The sequence below is a fragment of the Bacillus rossius genome, chromosome 7, assembly GCF_032445375.1.
Source record: "Bacillus rossius redtenbacheri isolate Brsri chromosome 7, Brsri_v3, whole genome shotgun sequence".
NCBI lineage: Eukaryota > Metazoa > Arthropoda > Insecta > Phasmatodea > Bacillidae > Bacillus > Bacillus rossius.
In genome coordinates this window covers 36,410,311-36,432,699 of record NC_086335.1, presented here as the reverse complement: position 1 = coordinate 36,432,699, position 22,389 = coordinate 36,410,311, and the positions used below count along the sequence as shown (strand labels likewise).

Below are 22,389 nucleotides of genomic sequence, written 5' to 3'. Positions count from 1 at the left end.
TATCCCCCTCCCTCGCACCCCCGCCTCCAAGCAGTCTTCATCAACTTGCGGCCCAGGTTGGACGTGCTGTTCCATAGGGAGCAAAAATCTTCATCTCGCGTGTTGCATAATTTATTAGTACTGACGAAGAAGATCTCGTGACTCGGAAACGCCTGGCCTAAATGTCTCGACATCGGTCACATCTTGGTTGAAAGTCATACTAAGTAAAGAATAAAAAGGTCTCGTGGAAAGGAGATGTTTGTTCTGTATGCTTGTTGGCTCTCTAGTAGTCATAAGGTAAACCGAAGACGACCTCGACGGTATGCATAAATATATTAACATATGTATTCAGGATGGTAGTTGGTTTACACAGAGTCCTTTGTTAGTAGTGAATATGATTTATATACTTGCCGAAAGGTAATAAAATATTTTAATTAATAATTTTGAAGCTAAAACTTCATTTTGCACTGATCAAGAATCGAACCAAGTATAGTTATCGATGGAATCAGTTAGTATATTAATAGGTAAATTTTCAAACAATTACTAAATCTATTCCGAATTTTCGGATGATTTAAAAAAATAAAGATGGACACAAAATGTTGGACGCTACGATACTTGACGATATGGTAATTGACGTTAGTGTGCTCTAGCAGGTGATTAATAAACCAGAGTGGTGGTAGTCCTGCAGACGACATGAAAATCCAAGGTGGCGGCCATTATGTCTGCATGCCATAATACTGGCATAATAAAAATTACTTGGTACCTAGTAGTCAGTCCGTTTGGTGGAATTGTTTGTAGAAAGCTGCTATTTATTTTTACAAGTATAGTCGCCGAGAGTCAAACCCAGTACATCGAAAGTCCATGATGTAAAAGCTTTTTAATTTTTGTTCTTTTACAAAAATTTTATTTAAAATAAATTCTTAAAATTTTTAAAATACTTTAATGAAATTAATTTTTTGAGTTTTTAGTTAAAAACGGAGTTGAGGGTCAAATTACGCCCTAGGTTTCACGTGTCAGTAGTGATCAAGGTCATGGTCATCCAAGATGGCAGCCGTGATGTTACAAATCCAAGATGGTGGCCGGTCATGGACTAACACCCTGCACCCCACCCAAGCCCTGGCCAGACTCGGCTATTACATACTACTGATTTGCTCTTACCTTGACTTGATCCTTGTTGTGGGTATGGTAATTCTTCATTTTTATGTAATTTTTTATACCTGTACCCTCCCCACGGAGTTTGGATTTGTCAGATGAAAGCATTCTGTGACGTAGTTGAAGTAACTTTTTACCTTACCATCGTAATATTGCAACACCCAAAACATTGCAAAGAAAATACTTGACTACACCTGATGATTGTTAATACGTAAAAATTAGAATTTCCATCGTTTAACTCTGTCACTTCCATAAAATAAAGCCATTTAAAGTTGCTCCTACAATGCAAACACTAAACTTCAACCAATGTTTTGGGTGTCCAGAAAACATGGTATATATCATCAGCTGGACATAAAGAAGGCTCAAGGTGAACCAATGAAGTAATGCATTTACTATCCACTTTCATTCAATAAGGTCTGTGCAAATTATGGTAGAGTTCACGTATTACTAGTTAAGATTACATTAAGAAGTGAAAATGGATCTACTGCTTTTACATATTATTTACTGAAATTAAAATGTATGAAATATGCAATAAACAACATTAAAGATTGAAATGTATTCGCAAAGTATATTTATGAAAAATTGTCTGAAAATTTTTTTGGGATAGAATTACACCTTAATACTTCTTAAATATCTCACTGCCCGAATCAAAGCTAGCCATTATGGATGCATAAAAGTCGTTTGGCTGTAATTGTTTCAATAATATTCCATTTACAAAGGGTTTGATTAATTATAATTTTTTTATATGAGTTTGCATGCAGAAAACGTATACAATGAACAGATTGCATTCATGAGTGATAAAAATGTTTCCGAAGGTAATGGTAATGCTATCAGCATAATTACAAATAAAAATAATTTTATTTGCAAGAATTAGTTAGAAGAAAACGTACTGTTGTATTTTTATTTAATATTTTTTTTTGAACCGAACATCAAATGTACACATGAAAATCTGCATTGCAAGATTAAGCTATCTTATATGTATAGTTTTTATTCAGTTTATATACAAACCAGTATGATACAATCAAAAATTCTTACAATAAAAGTGACGCGAAACTGTAGTAGGTAGGTTATTGTACCTAATTGATACATTGATGTTTCGCTTTAAAATATGACTAGAAAGTTCTACAAGCTACTACAAAAAAAATTTCTCAGCATCTCTTTGTAAAAAGTGAAATAGAAAAAGAAAATTTTTGGAATGATTTCTGAATTGAACCAACAGCAATGTCCTAAGGGCAGTATCACGATAGTTTCTCGAGGTCCCGTGTGAACCGCGCACTTCACAAACGGCGCCGGAACTGGCCAGACGGGAGTGCTGGCGGGGCAGTGTCGATGCGCGCTACTTGTGTCGCTGCAGGGCAGGGTCCATTGGCTTCCGCGACTTGAAGCAGTGACGAAACGTCAGCCTCCAGAACGCAATCCGAAAGTCTGGGTTGTAAAACGCGTAGATAAATGGGTTCATGGCCGAGTTGATCCAACCTGCAGCAGAAAGAAAAAGAAAAAAGTATTTATAAATAACTGTACTCTCACATAGGTACACATGAGTAGAGTTAAAACGGGAACAATGTTATTATGGATCTGTGGCTTGCCAATCGTGAGGAATCGGTCATGTTCGGATGTGTCCGCCTCTCGTTGGTTATGATCAGGATTTCTTGGTGCTGACTGGCGGCGGAGTGAGTGGTCAGTGCAACCACTCACCACCAGGGGCGCTTGCGTCCCTGGTCACTAAATCCAGTACTGGAAAATTAGTAGAGCGGACCACGAGTCCAAGTGCCCAACCCCCGCATGGTAGACTCTTTTCTACTCTGTCCAACACTTCATCCAGACCATCCTCTGTCTCCTGTAAATTCCTACACGTAATGCATGCCAATTTGCATCCCGCATGAATGTGCCCAGGGTTTTCCCTGTGTCTATGCAGGTTTTACCTGGGCCCAACCTATCTCTAGTTATAGTCTAGATTTAAGAGTGAGGGGAGTTAGTCAAGGCGCCAATCGCTGCCATGGCTGGCCAATCCCCTCCTAGCACATGATGCATGCGACCCTCTCCCTGCATGGCTAATCCCAGCATGACTAGGCGTATAGGCTTCGGCCTGAGACGCACCTAGGTCCCTCCCTAACCCGGACCCCTCCAAAATACACTTAGTTTTAGTTAGGTTAGGAAAAAAAAAATCAGGATTTCGGCGGCTATTTTTGACGACTCCACATCCACGTAACCGGTGGCCAGGTACATTCAGTTTGTGGCCGACACGTCCAGTTATCAGCTAGGCATGTCCAGTCAGCGACCAGGCAAGTCCAGTTGTTGGATAGACACATCAAGTTGGGGGCAAGGGATGTCGAGTTGTTGGGTAGACACGTCAAGTTGGTGGCAAGGGATGTCCAGTCGGCGGTCAGGCACGTCTTTTCAGTGACCAGGAACGTACCTTACCAGTAACTTGTCGTGTTAGCCTGACCAACCAGCTGATTGTCTATCCAACCTATCTGACGTTCCTAGACAACCAACTGGATGTGGATGACCACGATTGGATTTTCCTGGCCATTAATAGGACGTGCCTGGTTAATTGACTGTCATGTAGAACTGCCCTGAAAATACATGTCAAGGCATGCAAAGGACTTGCTTCGTACTCTAAGAAGATTGTATAAATCGAAAAAAAGGTAGTAATTTGCTTGTTTTTTGTCGTTCTTGTATAAATTACATATCAAATTTTAATTTTGTTGTTTTATTTCTCGAATCTGTCACTTCAATGTTTAATTAAAATATTTTTTACCTTATTTTATATATATATTTTTTGCATCGCTCAAGGAACAAACCAAAAATTGTAATCGATCGAATCAATCATTATTTTAATAAACGACATTTTAAAATGAATTTTGAAATTTTTCCCGAAATTCTAGGTTAATAATTACGAATGTCCAAGATGACGACGAAGCTGTAATCTGCAGCATACTGGCGGTTGGTGGATGAGGAATTTAACCTCTTTTAGAAATTTTCAAGATGTTCTTTAAATAAGTGGTTTTTACATAAAATTATATTTTTTGTATCAAGCCAAGATCGAACCAAGGACAAGATACGATCGGATTAATTGGAGGCTGATTGATGTGAAATTTAGACCTCTTTTAGGAATTTTTCACCATATTTAATATTTTTTTTTGACCCGAAATTAAAATTTTTGCATCGAGGAAGGATGTAACCAAATACATAAATTGATCAATTAATAATTATTTTTATAAGCGAATTTTTTGATGATTTTTGGAATTCCTACCGAATTTATAGCTAAATAATTACAGATTTTCAAAAATTGTGGATTCCAAGATGGCGGATGTGGAGTCGTCAAGGTCCTGATCATAGTTAACGAGCGGTAGACACGCTCGAACATGGGCAATTCCTCATGATAGGCAAGCCATAACTGAGTAAGCCACCAGGCCACAGGCCCATTAGAATAAAATTGTCTCTGTATCATCATTTTCCCTCTACTCAAATGCTTACTGAAACTTTACTTTTAATATTTTATTTCAACTGAATAGAGAAAAGGATCACATTTCTCCACTACAGACTCTTTATAACAGTATAGCTATGCATTTTCTTTTAGTGTTCATGTTTTACAATATTTTATCTGTGTATTTCAACAGCCATTAGTTCATTGTTAGTATCAATTTTGCAGTAATTTTTATGTTAGAGATGATATTATTATGCTTGCTCTGAAGGTTTTTTTTAGCCTCGTCACGTGGTCCGAACTAATGTAATCGTAGAGTTAGGAATCGTGGGGAGACGGCATGCTATTGACCGTGCGCCAGGAACAGTCCCAACCACCACGCTTCTGGCCTGCCGGACAAGTACCTGGTCACCATGCTGATTAGCGCCATCTCCATATTGTACTGCCCAAAACATTTCGGGAATAGTTCTTGGGGTAAAGGGTGCGTGTACTAATGCACGCGCGTTATAGGTGACAATTACTTGGCGTCATAAAAAGTTAACTTTAATTTTACATTCAAATAATTAAAAATAAATAAAATTATGAAAGAATATTTGATATTATAAATACGGTTGGTAAAGTATGAATTCCATCGTATTAAAAAGAATTAAATAAAAACGTAGTATTCAGTATTTATAGAAACACGTGTATAATATTAATTATTTAATTTAGTAAAACAACGAAGATAAATTTTAATGAACAATGAAATTCAATATGTATGCTATATATTTATTCTAATTTATTAAATAATAATGTGATAATTTATAGTGCAAATAAATGATGCATACGGGAACATAATATCGATTATATAAATACCTACACTTGAAAAAGTTTTTAAACATATCACTAGTGTTCACAATAAATAAATGTTTTTTTAATGATACGTAGGCACCAGTATTCGATATCAATCACTTAAGTGTATGATTTAAAAGCACATTCAATATCTTTATTTGTTTGTAGCCTTTTTTTTTAACGTGACGTCTAATAAATCGATGAACGCCGGCTGCACGCACGAAAAAGTATCCCGTTACGCACATTGTCCCGTTACGCTGTGTCCCGTTACGCTCATTGTACGCTTGCGACGCATCTATCTCTCTTCCACTCGATTGGAACAACCATCGATTTGACTTTTTCGAGGCACATTAAACTTGAAACACTCCCATTCGTTTCCTACTTTACCTATCCTTAACAGAATAACACATATTGGAAGAAGTTAAATAGCAAACATGTATAAAGGTATAGTTAAAATAATCTGTTCGTTAAAGTAATAAACATATTTGAATTAATGAGTGCAAATAAAAGTAAATTTATCAATTAAATTGTAGATTTCATTTCACTACTTCTTTGTATCCATACAACATAGTGATGATTCAATAAAAATGATTCAATTTTATTCATAAAAGTATGCAATCATTTCATCAATGTTTTGTTATGCCGTTGTCACGTTAAACTATCGTCCGTAAACCGACTTTACAGACAACCAATTTTTTTTTTCAACCTGCCAATTTTGTGGCATGCTGCGCGCGCATCGTGGTATTTCATCCGTAAGGCGCCTGAAAGGGCAGGGCGCGGGGCTCACCCAGCCACACGAGGAACGCCATGATGAGCGACGGCACTGCGCCGGGCGGCAGGAACGGCTGCAGCAGGTACACCACGAAGAAGGGCAGCCAGCACGCCACGAAGCCGCCCACCACCACCGACAGCACCTGCGTGGTCTTGCTCTCCTGGCGGAAGGACGACACCCGGCTGGCGGAGGACTCCTCGGGCGGCGCGCGGCGCAGCGTGGCTCCCCGCTGGTGCTGCTGGTGCTGCTGGTGCTGCTCGCCGCACGCCGCCGCGCAGTACGTGTAGTGCGACCGGAGCGAGCGGCGGTGGTGCTGCGCCGAGAACCTGGGGCCGTCCGCGCCCGCGATGCTGCCGACACACAACCATGTTCCCTACATCATGGGCGTCGCAAGGATATATTTTTTGGGGGGGGGGGGGAACTGCAATTGATTTAGTTGTTGAGGAATATCCATCCCCTGGAAAAAAAGCGGGGGGTCCGGGGGTCCTCCCCCGGGAAAATTTGGGGTTTGAAGGTGCGAAAAGGTGGTTTTTAGGCATTTTTCTTTCCTAAATATTCTAATTATAGTGGGTTGCAATATACAATTTATTTTTTATAAAAAAATATTTTCAGAGAACAAATTTGTAAAAACACAGTGCTCACATTACCACGATTGGACTAAATGCACCATGCGCAACGTAAGGGTTATATCACAGAAATCATATTTTTAATATAACTACGAAACTAAATATATTATTGGAGGGGACGAAATTGAAGACTTTTATTATTGGGGGGGGGGGGGGACGTGTCCCCCAGTCCCCCCCGGTTGCGACGCTCATGCCTACATGCTTCCCTACCAGACGTCCCAGTTATGAAATTTAAAAGTATCAACTTGTTGGTTCGAGGTCACAAGTAAAGAGTTAACCCAAAAACAGTTTTATGTGAACGCATGCGCCGACCACGCGGTCAACTGGCTCCCGCGTCAAGACTATATAGCTTGAGAGGCGAAAAGTGAGGCAGAATCCGCCGCACTATTAGTCCACCCGCCTCACAGCGGTGTCGTGAGGGAGAGGGAGAAAAAAGGCGCTGGCCCTGTATCTCTATTCACGGGCGGCTAACTTCTTCGAAGAAGACATCAAGCAGCTTGTTTGACGGTATTGCAAATGCCTCGATCGTTTTGGCGATTAAGTGGAAAAATAAGTACATGTTACATAAATTTGTCTTTTTTATAGCACATTGGAGGAAAAAATCAGCCCTCATTCATGATTTATTATGCGATTAAAATTTTATTTTTTATTTTTGTGTTTATAATTAATAAATTTCCATATTTTTAAAAATATTTGTTGCTTATTTAATAAAATAATGAATTTGCTCCAAAATACAAATCAGTATTATTTCTGCTACTACACACATACATTGTATTACTATAGTTCTGTTTTTTTTGTGCAAAAATGTTTGATGAAATCATTTATTTTTTATCATACGGATTTATTTATAACGTGAAGTCTATCAACTGACTACAAATATGTTGACAAAGTATAGATACACAATAAAACAAAACGTACATTATTAAGCTAACATTAATAAAAATAACTATCAAGAATATTGAAACACTTTTCAAAGACAATAGTACTATACAAACAAAATACTACCAAGTTAAAAACAAAACAAAAAATAAAGATGTACGATAAAATTATTTAACATAATTTGATGTATTAGTAATAAAATATGAATTGGAAAATTATTTGACATATTACTGTCGACGATTACAAAATTTATGAAATAAAAATATTTAAAATTGATCTAATACTATTATTTTACAGATGTTCAGTGGTTTTTATGTCCCTTGAGTAATGATATCAATTTCTCACCTGGGAAAAGTGCTGGACAAATTGACATCCTCACACTCGGAATGGTCTTGCTCAGACTCCTCATGATGGTTCGTGGTAATGAACCTGCTTGATCGCTGAAAGAAAAAAAAAACAACATAAACCTCATGAACTGAGAAGTTACCGGAAATTATCGATATATAATTATGATTAGTCTATGTTAATAAAGGAGTGAGTTTGTCTGTCTGTAGCTCGCATAGTATTGAGACAGCGAGGCCCAGAACAGTGGAATTTGACACTTAGGTCCTCCAGGGAGAAGTGGAATGGGAGGTGATACATTTGAACTTCGAAGAGAATGTTTCGAAGTTCTATTTTTTTTTTAGTTTTATTTATTTATTTTTAATTGAAACTTTTTTTTACCGAGGGGGCAACAATTATCGAGCGTAACGAAATTTACGATCGCTTTAGGGAACAGGTGCGTGGCGGGGGAACCGGTAGAGGAGGAGAGTGCGTCAGCGGCGACGCCACTCCAACGCATGCACTAGCGGTAGAATCGAAAGACGGCAAAAAGAGGGGGGATAGCTACACAGCGTAGCATGATATATGCTAGTTGTAACGGCCGTAAGAGGATTCGGCAGGGGAGAGGTATAAATGACGCAGCAGTGATGCTACGGAATTTTCGTAACGCTGCTTGTGTTTGTCCACTCCTCAGTTTTCGTAACGGCTGACGACTGAAACCTTACATATTTCTTTTATTTTATTTTTAGAATGTATTATTTATTTATTCGTTTAGAAAATAGTTATTGATTTGTGCAATTGAGTTTATAAATATCAATCATTTTTATGTGGATAGTTTGATAAAAAAATAATAATTGATACTTGTCTACACCTAAAAAGCAAGAAGTTTCACTTCTGTCGTACGTAGACTCCACGTGCACAATTTTTTTTTAAAAGCTATTTTAGACTACGTTTTCCGGATGATCTCCATGGCAACGGCCGTAGCATCGCTGATGATTTTCTTCGTCTCCATGGCGAAAGCTACTGCATTGTTAGTGCTTCGTTCACGTTAGGAAATTAAGCAAATCTTTTCTGTAAATGTATAGGGCCTACTGATCAGAGCGAGGTTTTTTTTTATGTAGACTTCCAAAGCGAAGCGAGGGTACAGTTAGCTCACAACATGGTACACTTCGTAGGGACAATGACACGGCTGACTGCTCACAAATGGATCAATAGGAAGTCAAACAGCGTGTATTTCACAGAATACGAATACAATTTTATTTAAAAAATTGGATGTCTGGAAAGTCGGTTTACGGACGATAGTTTAACGTGACAACGTCATAACAAAACATTGATTAAATGATTCCATAGTTTTATGAATAAAATTGAATAATTTTTTATTGAATTATCACTATTTTGTATGGATACAAAGAAGGAGTGAAATGAAATCTACAATTTAATTTATAATTTACTTTTATTTGGACTCATTAATTCAAATATGTTTATTACTTTAACGAAGAGATTATTTTAACTATAACTTTTATACATGTTTGCTATTTAACTTCTTCCAATCTGTGTTATTCTGTTAAGGATAGGACGTTGATAGGAAAAGTAGGAAACGAATGGGAGTGTTTCAAGTTTAATGTGCCTCGAAAAAGTCAAATCGATGGTTGTTCCAATCGAGTGGAAGAGAGATAGATGCGGCGCAAGCGTACAATGAGCGTAACGGGACAATGTGCGTAACGGGACAATGTGCGTAACGGGACAATGCGCGTAACGGGACAATGTGCGTAACTGGACAATGAGTAATCCTTTTTCGTGCGTGCAGCCTGCGTTCATCGATTTACTAGACGTTGTCACGTCAAAAGAAAAATATAGTTTTCTAGTTAAGGATATTAATTAATTTTCTTGTAGCCTCCTTAGAACCGCGGTTGTAGGAAGTTACATCGGCGCGCACACCAAAGACACACAAGCGCAGCCTCGTGCTAGAACTAGGATGCAGAGGGTTTACGAGTTTGGTTTTGAACTTAGTAACAGCGTAGAAGATTACAGATCGTAGTGTGTAGGACAGCGTTCGTGGAGGTCAATTATAAACAAAATTCAAACTACCGTTTTATTTAAAAAAAAATTAGTAATCGATAAAAAACTAGGCCTAACAAGGCTCGCATTAAGACATCACAAATGCAGGTACACAGACCGCTCATACAAATAGTCATTTAGGCAAAGAAAACGAGCATCAATAGACAGAGTAAGGGTAGAAAATACATTAATAAAAAAACCTTTATTACATTTCATCAATACCATTGGGCAAAAAATCTAGACGCTACACAGAGCGTACACAAAAGTGTCGCGTGTTTAAACCAATCGATCGGCCTCAGTTACAAAGACACCTTGGTGGCGCGTAATCGAACCTCGAGACACACATGTCTATCAACGTCACCATCGGGCAACGTGTGAGACAAACATACAAAGCTTTAATGAATTCATACAATAAACTATACACGAGCCCGCGAGCGAGAACACGTTGTGGAGAAAACACGGCCAAAACAGAATCTTTAACTGTCCAAGTCACGTGCGCGATGCAGACATCGCGTCCCTGGGGAAACCAGGCAAAATTAAATGAGTCACGTTCACAAACAAACCCGGGATGAAGGCCCACACATGCAGTGAGGATATCCGGGCAAGGCCAGAAAGAAACGAGCATTACACCAGAAGTGTCCCAAACCGACACAAAGGAAAGATGCGCATAACAGGAAAAAATCATCCTAGTTATGACACCGCGCACAGCCCTCGAATGAGATCCCGCCTCTCTGTACTCACGCAAATTAAACTAGCACGTGGTTACTCCAGGCGTTGACTCAGTGAAATGCCACACACATAAGCCATGAAATCGTGAACGTCGAAAAATAGGCGGACAAAAAAAAAACACTTCAGTAAACCTATACAAGTTAATGCACTCCACGTCGAGAACAAAAAACAAGAATACGTAAATGAGAATTACAAGCTAAGCCCTAGACTGATAAGTTACAATACCGCAGACGCGTGAAGTTAGACGCCGAATAAAAGGTGGAGCATTTAAGCATGACGGCGGCGAGAAGCCAAGCGAAGTTAACAGCCTGAAGCATACTAGACGAAAGAGAAAGTCCAAAACGGCGACACGGCCTTAAATATGTTTACACAACCCCCCTCCCCCGCACTTCGCAGGCGCTGAAGGGGAAATTAAGGGGAAAAGAGAATCACAAGGTACATACACATCACTATGACAAAAGGCAGGAAGATTGGCGCCGGGGGGGGGGGGGGGTAAAGGGGGAAGGGGAACCAGAAGAAGGCAAGCGCACAGACTTCAAAGCAGCGAAGACGTTCGCTGCATTCTATTAATATTATATTAAAATAGTATTAATATCTAAATTCACACTATTATTACCAATGTTTTTTACTCTTATTCTTGTAGTTAACTGTTGAATGCGAACACTTAATTATTACCGACTGCCAACTTAACAAATGCCGACTGCCATGATGATTCTGGAAGTAGCTCTACCCTAGAACCTATAACTTCGGCTTAAGTTGGAGGTTCGTAATATTTAAATAAGTTCACAATAAATTATTACTTTTTAAAATTTTTTAAATACATTAAAAATAACTTTTTAAAATGTTTAACAAAGACGACTTGAATAAAACAAAATAGTGAACCTCTTTTCGAAAAGAGCCAATCCTATGAATTGCAAAATAAATTAATATCCAGTACAACTCCAATTGGCTTTCGTCACAGCCCATGACCTTTAGTTCCAAAATAAATGTTTAAAAACATTATTCGTATGAACTAACTTTGTTTTCACATTCCAGTCATGAATATATTTATTTGTTAAGTATTAATATTGTTTGATTGGCCACAGTTAGCGGTCAACATATGTATGATTCCCATGAGCATAGAAAGCGTGGGAAAGTTTTACGTTTATCATTCGCGTCCCACAATTGCAATTTCGCAATGGGTCGGGGCCTCCGGGATTTACGCCCAAGCCCTCGATGTTAGTCGCATTAGTTTCAACTCAACTCAGGCTTGTTCATTGTGGTCGTTGTACCACATAGGGTGGGTCGGAATTCGACCAACTTTGGTTGCAGGTTCATCACGAAAAGGTAAGTTGAAATCATATTTTCGACTTATGGTCTAAAATTCTTCCCAAGGTTGGTATACGTTCAGCTCCCTGAACAACATTTTTATTTTAAATAAAAGCGAAAGTATTTAAGAGGAATACTAAGCGTCTGGATAGTGTTTAGTTGAACAGAATTATAAAACCAGTCACTGTAGCAAAATTATGTCATTGAAGTAATTGGTGTTAACACCTTTAATTTCCACATATTCTTGTGATAGTTTCTACCCCTCAATTATTTCAGCGAACTCATTTTACAACAGCGACAAAATTCGCGGTAGTTGTAGGACTTCAATCAATTAAACGTGATCCAGACGCTCAGTGTTCTATCTTAAATAATTCCTTATTTTCAGCAAGAGTGTTGTTCAGACCCAAACTCAAAGACGTGTACCACACTTGGAAAGCACTTTAGAACTTGAGTCATGTTAGATGTTTCAATCTTATTTGATCGAGATGTACCTGCACCCGAAGGTTTTTCGCTCGAATCCAGACCCACTCAGTACACAGAAATTTTGTTTGTATTTTTACAAAAAAATTCATTTAAAAAAACCAGTTGCCAAGAAAAATAATTTGTAATACTTCAAGAAATCTACTGTAAAATTCTACTGCACATTGCCATGGGTATTTTTTGGCATGTGTGTAATACGTTTTTTTTTTGTGGAAAGAATGCTAAATTTACATCGTCGCGCTTACTGAAATTGTTAAATATTAATTGATGTTTAAAACAATCATAATTTTTTCCAAATCACGTGAAAGATGTTGAATATTACAAACACCTCATTTAAAAAAACCAGTTTGCCAAAAAATAATTTGTAATACTTCACAAGAAATCTACTGTAAAATTCTACTGCACATGGCCAAGGGTATTGTTTGCATGCATGTAATACGTTTTTTTTCTTTCGGAAAGAATGCTAAATTTACATAGTCGCGCTTACTAAAATCGTTAAATAGTAATTGATGTTTAAAACAATCAAACAATGTTTTAAAACGATTTTCCAAATCACGTGAAAGATGTTGGATATTACAAACACGCGTAGTTCCATTGAGGAGACGGCCGAGCCGGCGCCCACCTGCGAGGAGTTGTCCAGCGAGTTGAGCTGTGAGTGGCGGTGCGCCACGACGCACGAGATGCGCATGTACACGTACAGCATCACCACCAGCGGCAGGAAGAAGGAGCCCATGGCCGAGAACACGACGTAGCCCACGTTCTGGTTGTAGCGGCAGATGTCGGGCTTGTTGTGCTCGGCGTCGTACCTGCGGGGGCACACGCGTTGACACATTCCTCCCTACTTCTCTAGGCGGTGCGCGCGCACTGTGCTTCCAAAAATCTACAGCATCAAAAAAGGCTACGTGCAAATGAAAATTATAAATGTGCTTTTAAATCATGTATCTTAGTGATTGATAGAGACCTGCAAAATTCGCGGATTCATTCGGTGATAGGCTAGAATTCAAATACATAAACCTCTTAGATAATTTTGCTATTGGCTTACTATTCATCTGGACGAATCTCAACCAGTTATAAACCCTCAACCAAAGAAGGATCGAATCACAGACAAACCAGCTGAGACGACTTACAAGTCGGCAGCCAATGAACTTGCGTTATTTTCCCGAGTGTACAGGGGTATGTGCAGTCTATCCTGAAGGCCTTCGAAAACCGCGAATTTTGCAGGTCTCTAGTGATTGATATTGAATACTGGTGCATATTATTTATATAATTTTTGTTTTAAGTATTAGTGATACAAATTTATTGTGTTTGTAAAATTTTTCAAATGGATTTATATAAGTAAAGTTATGTTCCCGTATGTATGTAAAATTTTTGTGGATTATAAATTTTAATTTATTAAATAATATTAATAAACAATTTTAATACACATTAATTAATTAAAACGAATTCAGATTATTTAGTTAAATTATATATAATTTTTACACACGTTTATATTAATATTTAACACTGAGTATTTATTAAAATGTTAAAATTTGATTGAATTCTTACTTTACTAACCGTATTTATAATACAATTCCAGTTCGTTTATTTTATTATATTATTTATTTACATGCACAATTAAAGTTGGTTTTTTTATTACGCCAAGTAAAAATAACTTCTTACGCGCGCAAATAAGTTTCCGGGAGGGGGAATTTGTTGCAAACTCTGCGTGAAAATTTGAAAAATATACTCGTTTAAACATTTCGAACTTAAATTTTGACGATGGTTTTACTGATTTATCTTTAGATATTTTGATATTCCTTCGTGATAAATTATGATCATGCGTATGCACCTGATTAAAAGAATAGGTATACATCACACGAGGGTAGAATACTCGAATGACATACTTATTTTCAATTATTTAGTTATCTAGTGTTCATTGGGAGAACGATTTCTATTTAACACGTTTTTACTACGATTTTATTAATTCGCTTTTTTGTCTGTCTGTTCGGTACAAATTTTGCTATCGATTTTAAATTAAATTCCTGATGAGCCATAGAACTGGATGACAATGCAATATTATCCCACTTTCTTGTCTGTCTTTTGTTTGTCTGTTCGGTACAAATTTTTTGTTTTGTTTAGCAATGCCCACGGATTCGTGGCGTTATGCTACGAGCTGAACAGTACAGTGTTGCGGGATGCATAACGCAGCCCTCCGCAGGCGTTGCCTACATCAAACCTGCTCAGGCCTTAAAAAAAGTTTTAAATAGGACGGAGGACGGAAAACTTCATAAACATGATGTAACTTTTAACCTAAATTTTTGTAAATTATTTAGGTATATTTTTTGATGCTTTTTACATATTCATAAACACATTTAACTTCCGAGCTACAGACTTAAAACTTCAAACATAGCTCGGAACTGGATGATAATGCACACACAAGACTAAAAGGCAGAAAATAATTATTTAAATAACAAATAAATTTTAAAACACCACGTTTTTAAAACGGACTAAAAAGTATAAAGTGATTTTCCCTAGCACAATACAGATTTATAACTCCATAGATATCCCTAACCTCTTACAGATTTTCCTGAAAATTTGAATTGTGAATTCTTAATACCTATCAAAATACTTGTAAGATTAAAAACGAAAAAGTGGAGCACTTGCATTATATAATAGTAAGGAGTGTAGGGAGTAGCTTTCGCTGAGAAAACTCACACATCAGTTCATATCATTTGTATTACAATAAAATTGTTAGTGACTTAGGTGAAATATTTATGCATCAATTATCTATTGCATGAGCCCCACGTTTTTTTCGTTTTAAATTTTACAAGTATTTTCATAAGTGTAAAAAAATTCACAGTCACATATTTTCAGGACAATATGTATGGGGTTAGGAATCTGTATGGAGTTATAAATCTGTATGGAGTTATAAATCTGTATGGGGTTAGGATAAATTATTTTTTACCTTTATTCCGTTTTAAAAACGTGGTATATAAAAATAAAATAAAATTTTATTTTACCTAACTTAAAGCTAAAGTAAAACATGTTTAGGAATGATCGAATTTAGGGAGGGACCTAAGTGCGTCTGAGGCCTAAGCATAAAAAACATAAAAAGTATAAAATGTTTGATTTTATTTTGAATAACTATCAAACGTAGAATTGTTAACGATTGCTTAGCAAAAAAAATAAAAATAGTCACAGAATGTAATTATTTGATGCAAGGTTATGATATAAATATCTTTTTAAAAATTCCTATAAATCTAAAACAATGATAACTTTTTTTATACATTCTTAAATGATTCATAAAATATGAATTTTGATTTAATACAATTTGTGGACTTACGCCATTGCAGTTTTGCACTGTTCATCATGGGAAAAAATAATTAAGAATGCAAAATAAGAAGTAAAAATTCCCTTTCGGCACAGCTAACAGGCGTAGGTAGATTTAGACGTATCTACTTATTCTTGAAATATTTTGGAAACTTCTATAAACACCTGGACCATTTTAAAAACTCAATGTAGCCTACATCACATCATATATGTTCGCCAATATTCAAAACATATCGATTTAATATTTTCTCATATGCTATGCAGCGAAAATATTTGAATATTTTTAACTTAGTGCATCCAGCATTTAATGTGTTAGCTAATTTAGTATTATACCTTCTAACGTAGTTAAGCAATTATTTTTGACCTCCAAACACTATTTTTCATCCCATGCACTAAGACGTGGTAGTTTTAAGTTTTTTGGACAAAGGTTTAAGATAATATTAAGATGGTTATTAATAAATTCCGACGAATTGGATACTAAGTAAGATTTATTTTTGTTTTTAAATTTCTACACCTGTTTTTACGGTAAAAGTTCGTTTCATTAAAAATTGTTTCAGCCAAAGGTTTTAGATAATGTTTAGAAGTTTTACAATAAAATATAATATATTTTATATTCTATCTGTTAAAAAAAATGACATAATGTATTTAAAGCCTTGTTATTTCCACACCTTGTAGAATGATTTGTGATATAACATTTACTTTAGACAAAAGTTTTTACAATATTAAAAAGTTAAATAAAAATAAACATTATTTCCATAAAGTACATGGTAAGGAATTTTTATTTATTTTCTTATTTCAACCCGAGGTTTTTTCAACCCCTTGAAGTAATAGTTTATATTATTAAAAACTGTTTCAGACAAAAGTTTTAAGTAAAAAAAATATAAGATTTACAAACAATTTGAACGGATTTGGTAGTGTACCTACTAAGGGAGATATGGATTTTTTTTTAAATTTACTAATTTTTCAACCACTTGCAGCAATAGTTCGTCTAATCAAAAATTGTTCCAGACAAAAGTTTTAGGTGAAAAATTATCATACTTACAAAACAATTTGAATGAATTTTATGATCTGCTTACGAAGAGAGTAATGATTTTTTGGTACTCCAACCCTTGTTTATTCCACTTATTGTAGTAATGGTCCTTTAAAAATTTAATTCAGACGAATTTTGTAGAAAATAATTTAAGGTTTTACAATAAAAATATAACGAATTTTATTGTATACATGGTACGCAAATTATGATCTTTTTTTGTAATTATACCCACAGAGAACAAGTTTTAATCATCTTATGTCGAACAGAGTTCAGTCTGTTTGTGCCTAATGACGGGAACAGATGCTGGTTCCGAAAACTTCGCAACTGTTTCGACACAGGAAAACTTTCTGTGTTCGTCGGTGCTGTCGTCTTTGTGTTGTCTTTGTTCTCTGTGGGTTTATGTTTTCAATATTATTTCTTATTTTGCATTATTGATGGACACCGGAAAAATTCGCGAATTCATTTCGCGATAGGCTAAAATACAAACATAGTTACACCTCAGTGCTGCCTCTGCTATTGGCTCGCAACTCACCTGGATGACTCTGGGCCAATGAGAAACACCCAACAATCAAAGCTTTATCGAATCACAGTATTCTACGTTGGGACGTCTCAACAATACAGCAGCCAATGAGTGGGTGACATCTGACCCGAGAGTACGTAGAACTGTGGAGTTCATCCTGCAGGTCATCGAACCCGCGAATTTTTCCGGTCCCTAATTATAAGAGACCTGCAAAATTCGCGGATTCAGTGACCTCCAGGATAGACTCTACTACACTCTACACACTCAGGCAAATGCCACCTGTTCATTGGCTGCTGACCTGTGAGTCGTCTCGACCGAGTGTCTGTGATTCGACACTTCTTTGAGCGAGGGTCTCTAATTGGCCCTCATTACTCCAGATTAACAGTGAACCAATTGCAGAAACAGCGATAATGTATAATTATTTGAATTGTAGCATATCACGAAATGAAACCGCGAATTTTGCAGGTCTCTACTAATTATTGAGTTTTTCCCCATGACAGACAGTGCGAATGTGCAGTGGTGTATGTTCTGATCGTGAACCGTGACGGACGGGTGGGGGGCGGGACCCGGGGGGGGGGGGGAGGAGGGGAGGGCAGCTGACCAGCCGAAGATGGGCGGGCAGGTGATGGCGACGGCGGTGAGCCACACGACGAGGATCATGATCATGGCGAGCCGCTTGGAGCGCGTCTTGCGCGAGTAGGTGAGCGGCCGCGTGACCGCCAGGTAGCGGTCCACGCTGATGGCGCACAGGCTGAGGATGGAGGCGGTGCACAGCAGGATGTCCAGCGACACCCAGATCTCGCACAGCGCCCAGCCCAGCTTCCAGGCTCCCGCTGGCGGCACACACACGCACGCACACGCGTCAGCGGACTCCTTCGGGCGCTCAACAGGCCACTCCAGTGTTTCAGGGGCACTACGCAACCCGCGTTAACTTCATAACATTCAATGCTATTTTCATTTTGCTTATAACTTATTAACTAATATATATTTCGAAATGATGCTTGCTTGATATGTAAGACAACGATGCTCTTATCAAAGCCCCTTTCTTCAAAAACGTGCATAAATTATGGTTTTATACTAATCTTTACTAATATGCATAAGTGTATTGTCTAGGTTTGAAAAATAATTTATGCACTTTTTGAAGAAAGGGGCTTTGATAAGAGCATCGTTGTCTTACATATCAAGCAAGCATCATTTATAAATCTATATTAGTTAATAAGTTATAAGCAAAATGAAAATAGCATTGAACCTTAGCAGGTTAACGCGGGTTGCGTAGTGCCCCTGAAACACTGGAGTGGCCTCTTAAAGCTATGAGTGTGCGGGAGGGATGGCTCTAAGCGCGTCTCAGGCCGAAACCTATACGCTCTTATCATGCAGGTTGTTAACCATGCATCATGTGCTAGGAGGGGATTGGCAAGCCATGGCTGCGATTGGCGCCATGACTAACTCCCCTCACTGACTATCCTAGACTAAAACTAGATAAGTTGGGCCCAGGTAAAACCTGCATAGACACAGGGAAAACCCTGGGCTCATTGATGCGGGGTGAAAAAATCATGTATTATGCGTGCAGGATGGATCTGGAAGAAGAGTTGGACGGAGTAGAAAAGAGTATTTGGGTTGGGCACTCGGAGTGCAACCTTTTTATAAAGTGAAAAAAGTCGAACAATAGTTTGCAAACGGTTCAGAGAACTTGTCGGGCCGCGAGCTCCACGTGGCGGCGTGCGGCTCAGGTTGAACTCCGCCGTGCTGTAGGGATAGGCGGGTCGCCTGACGCCATCCGACTTGCTGGCATCTAGTAAGGGAGTATTTGGGCACTGTGCAACACAACGGGGTTTGAGCTTATTGTTGTGCACCGTGCCAGTATTGTGTACATAAATATTTTTTAAGTGAAACATCTTTGGGCGCGATGAGAGAATATTTAAAATTACAATTTCAAGGCCAAATTTTAATTCAAGGTTTTCGTGAAACATTGTTTTGAAACGTTTCTGAAGCCAAACAGATATATATATATATATATAAATTACTAGTCGAGGCTGGAATTGCCAAAGAAGTTCCACTTCTATCACATGTAAAGAGTTAAACGCGCTTTTTTTTTTTTTACCCAGCTATCGCCATGTTGTTCTTTGGTATTCGTGGTGAAACTATATTGACGTTCTCAATCAGGGAAAATCTCTAATCCGGCATGACAATGGTCCTAAATATTGCCCTTTTTTTCTCTGTAATACTGATGTTATTGATCAATTTATTTTACCGTGAACTTTATGTTGATCAGTGTATAGAATGCCTTAGGAAATTTAAAATATTTCCAAGAATCATTACAAAATGGCGAAAATGGTACTTGTAAACGCTTGATCTTGGTAAGTAAGCATGGCTGTCGAGAGGGAGTGCAGCGGAGTGGATTTGAAAAAAAGGGGGGGGGGGGGGCGGGGGAAGGTGTAATGATTGAGTTTACCCTGATAGTACGATAAAAAAAATCAATTCTATTGCTAATAAAATCAATTGGAAATGTTTCAAGTTGTGTGATACGAGCCACCCACTTATACAGCTGTGGCCATGGTGACGTTTATTATTTTGTTCAACGGCGTTGTTAGTGAGCACGAATTAGAATCTCCGTGGTTAAACACAGTAGCTTCTATGAAACAAAGTCATTTAAAACTGCTTCCACAATGCAAAATCCACATTTCAGCCACTTTTTTGGGGCGTCTAACCAACATGGCGCCAATTATGAGCTGAAGAAAAAAAAACCGTGAGCGAGTCTTTCAGTAATCACCAGAGATTTTTAATATCTAACCTCAGTAACGAGAAAATTCCATTGTGTTGCAAATACACCTGTAATATGAAACTCGTACACGAAATTGAACGTAGAACTCGTTAAAATAATGCCGAGCCTGGTAAATGAGTAGGAAAATGGTGTTTTCAACGACATTTATTGACGCAAATCACACGTAGTTTCCGCACCTACCGCTATAACTCGTCGCCGGAGCAACTAAGTTGATTATCGAATCATTCGTTTTGCAGACCGAAATTTTAAACTTATATAATGAAACGGCTCTGATAAAAGCGATAAAGACTTGATGAAAATACTAAACCCCGAATTAGGACCTGATTTTCGACAAAGAGATTTATTAAAATACTCCCAATCGTTTTAAAATACACTAAACACAATACTATAAAGTTTTCCATCGGCTTTTTGAACTTTGGTTCGCGCCATCCACCCCAGATGGCAGCACCGTGGTTACACGTTTCCGTTCCATGCGACCTTCGTTCCATTCACGGAATTACTGACTTCTACCGAATGCCGTGTACCGAGAGCTAAGATGCTACACTTCAAAGAACGGCTTCACCCGGTTGACGTGTAAAACATGACCACAAAACAACCCGCTGTTGACGCACGGTCTCTCGCGCCAGATCGGGCCATTCAGGAATGTTCCTCAAAAACCCTCCACTATTTGAGGAAAGAGTCATTCTTTCAACATGGATGGCGCTGCAAGCGAGGAAACAACGAAGCAGTATTCGCGCATGCGCTTATCTGAAACTGTTTTGAGTTACTCTTTAATTGTTACCTTAAAAAAAAAAACTTTACAAACGCTTACAGTCGATACTATTAAAATTTATAACTGGGACATTCTTTGATAGACTGTATTTCGTTACCACGAACCAAGTAAGTGTTGTACTAGTCAATATTGGCAAGAGATGGTCGCCATCAGTACTTGTACTGGTGTTCGCGACTTACAGGACATTCCCAGATAGCAGAGATTTAGTGAGACGTAGTCGGTTACGTGATTCTAGCTAAAGAGGTAAATTGACCATTGGAAGTGCAGTACCGAACTGTGCGTAACATTTTGAATGATTCAGTAAAGATACATTATAAACGTACTAGCCCAGATAGCCATAAAGCTGGGTCACGATGCCACGACAAACACGACACAACAGGCCCGACACGCTCAGTAGCCATTGGAATACGAGGTCACCGTGACGTCAAAACAACAAAATTCGCACCTCGACGGTCCGCAAGAATTAGACTCTATTTCTAATTTCGTCGTGTCGTGACGCACGACGGAAAGCAAAACAAAAATGTTTCAGAACTAAACTTCAAAATATTTACCTACTTGGTAAATATTTACGCTGAAAAACGAAATTTCTTTTTACGTTTGGGTGCACTCTTACATTTGTAGTGTGCATTCAACCGTTTTTTCACTTTAATTTTTAATTTATGACATGGCTAATATTGGAATTATTTTCTATCCCTTATCAACATAACTATAACTTACTTCCTTGTTAATAAAATAAAATTAATCTCACTTTGTGAAATATTACTAACTTTTAATGTCAACAGGAAATAAAAGGGCCTTCACTGTTTTTAGCGCATTCTATACTGCATTTTATGGCCGCATTTGGCTTGGGAACACTGCCGAAAGCCATAATTAAAGTTCGTCGTGTTAATGTTTTCGTGGTATTGAGACCCTACGATATTAACTTTGTCGTGGAACGCTGTACAACTTATATTATGAACAATTATGCATTAATTAATAGTAGTGTCTCCTTTTGGTATTTATTGGAAATATTGTTACGCCATGATTAAACAAATATGAAATGTTTAACCTTGCTTGTGTGTGCATTCCTGCCGGCTATTGTAAGTATTCTCAGTCAACCACCTGGGAAGGTGACATTAAATTTTTCATTTAATTAATTTAGTAAGCGGCCGTTCCAGCTCCCCTGATAAAATTAAAGCAATGGGATTTTGAAAACTAATTATGAAGGAGAGTTTTCTTTAAAGTTATTTAAATTAAAAATCATGTAAATATCGTCAGTAAAAAATTATTCAAGTAGAGCCGAGTTTTAAGTAAATAGTAAACGATGAACTGCAGGTTATCAGAACTTAATGGAGGCCCTTAAATAGGTATACCGGCTGTTGTTCTTGCTAAATGATACTGGGTAGGATAGCCAAGTAAGCAAAGACCATATTTC

The 22,389-nt window shown here is 37.7% G+C and overlaps 1 protein-coding gene across 1 annotated transcript in view; it reads right to left on the bottom strand.

Annotated features, from left to right (window-relative positions):
- Window positions 1-2,099: 2,099 nt before the first annotated feature.
- The window catches only part of LOC134534444 (octopamine receptor 1-like), a 43,259-nt gene continuing 22,969 nt past the window's right edge, over window positions 2,100-22,389 (bottom strand). Inside the window, exons 4-8 of the mRNA XM_063372910.1 lie at window positions 18,023-18,254; window positions 13,185-13,368; window positions 8,012-8,106; window positions 6,177-6,511; window positions 2,100-2,607 (exon numbers count right to left, since the gene is read on the bottom strand). Of these exons, the coding sequence (XP_063228980.1) occupies window positions 2,468-2,607; window positions 6,177-6,511; window positions 8,012-8,106; window positions 13,185-13,368; window positions 18,023-18,254 (986 nt within the window). The 3' untranslated portion in view covers window positions 2,100-2,467. The remainder of the gene's footprint in view (window positions 2,608-6,176; window positions 6,512-8,011; window positions 8,107-13,184; window positions 13,369-18,022; window positions 18,255-22,389) is intronic.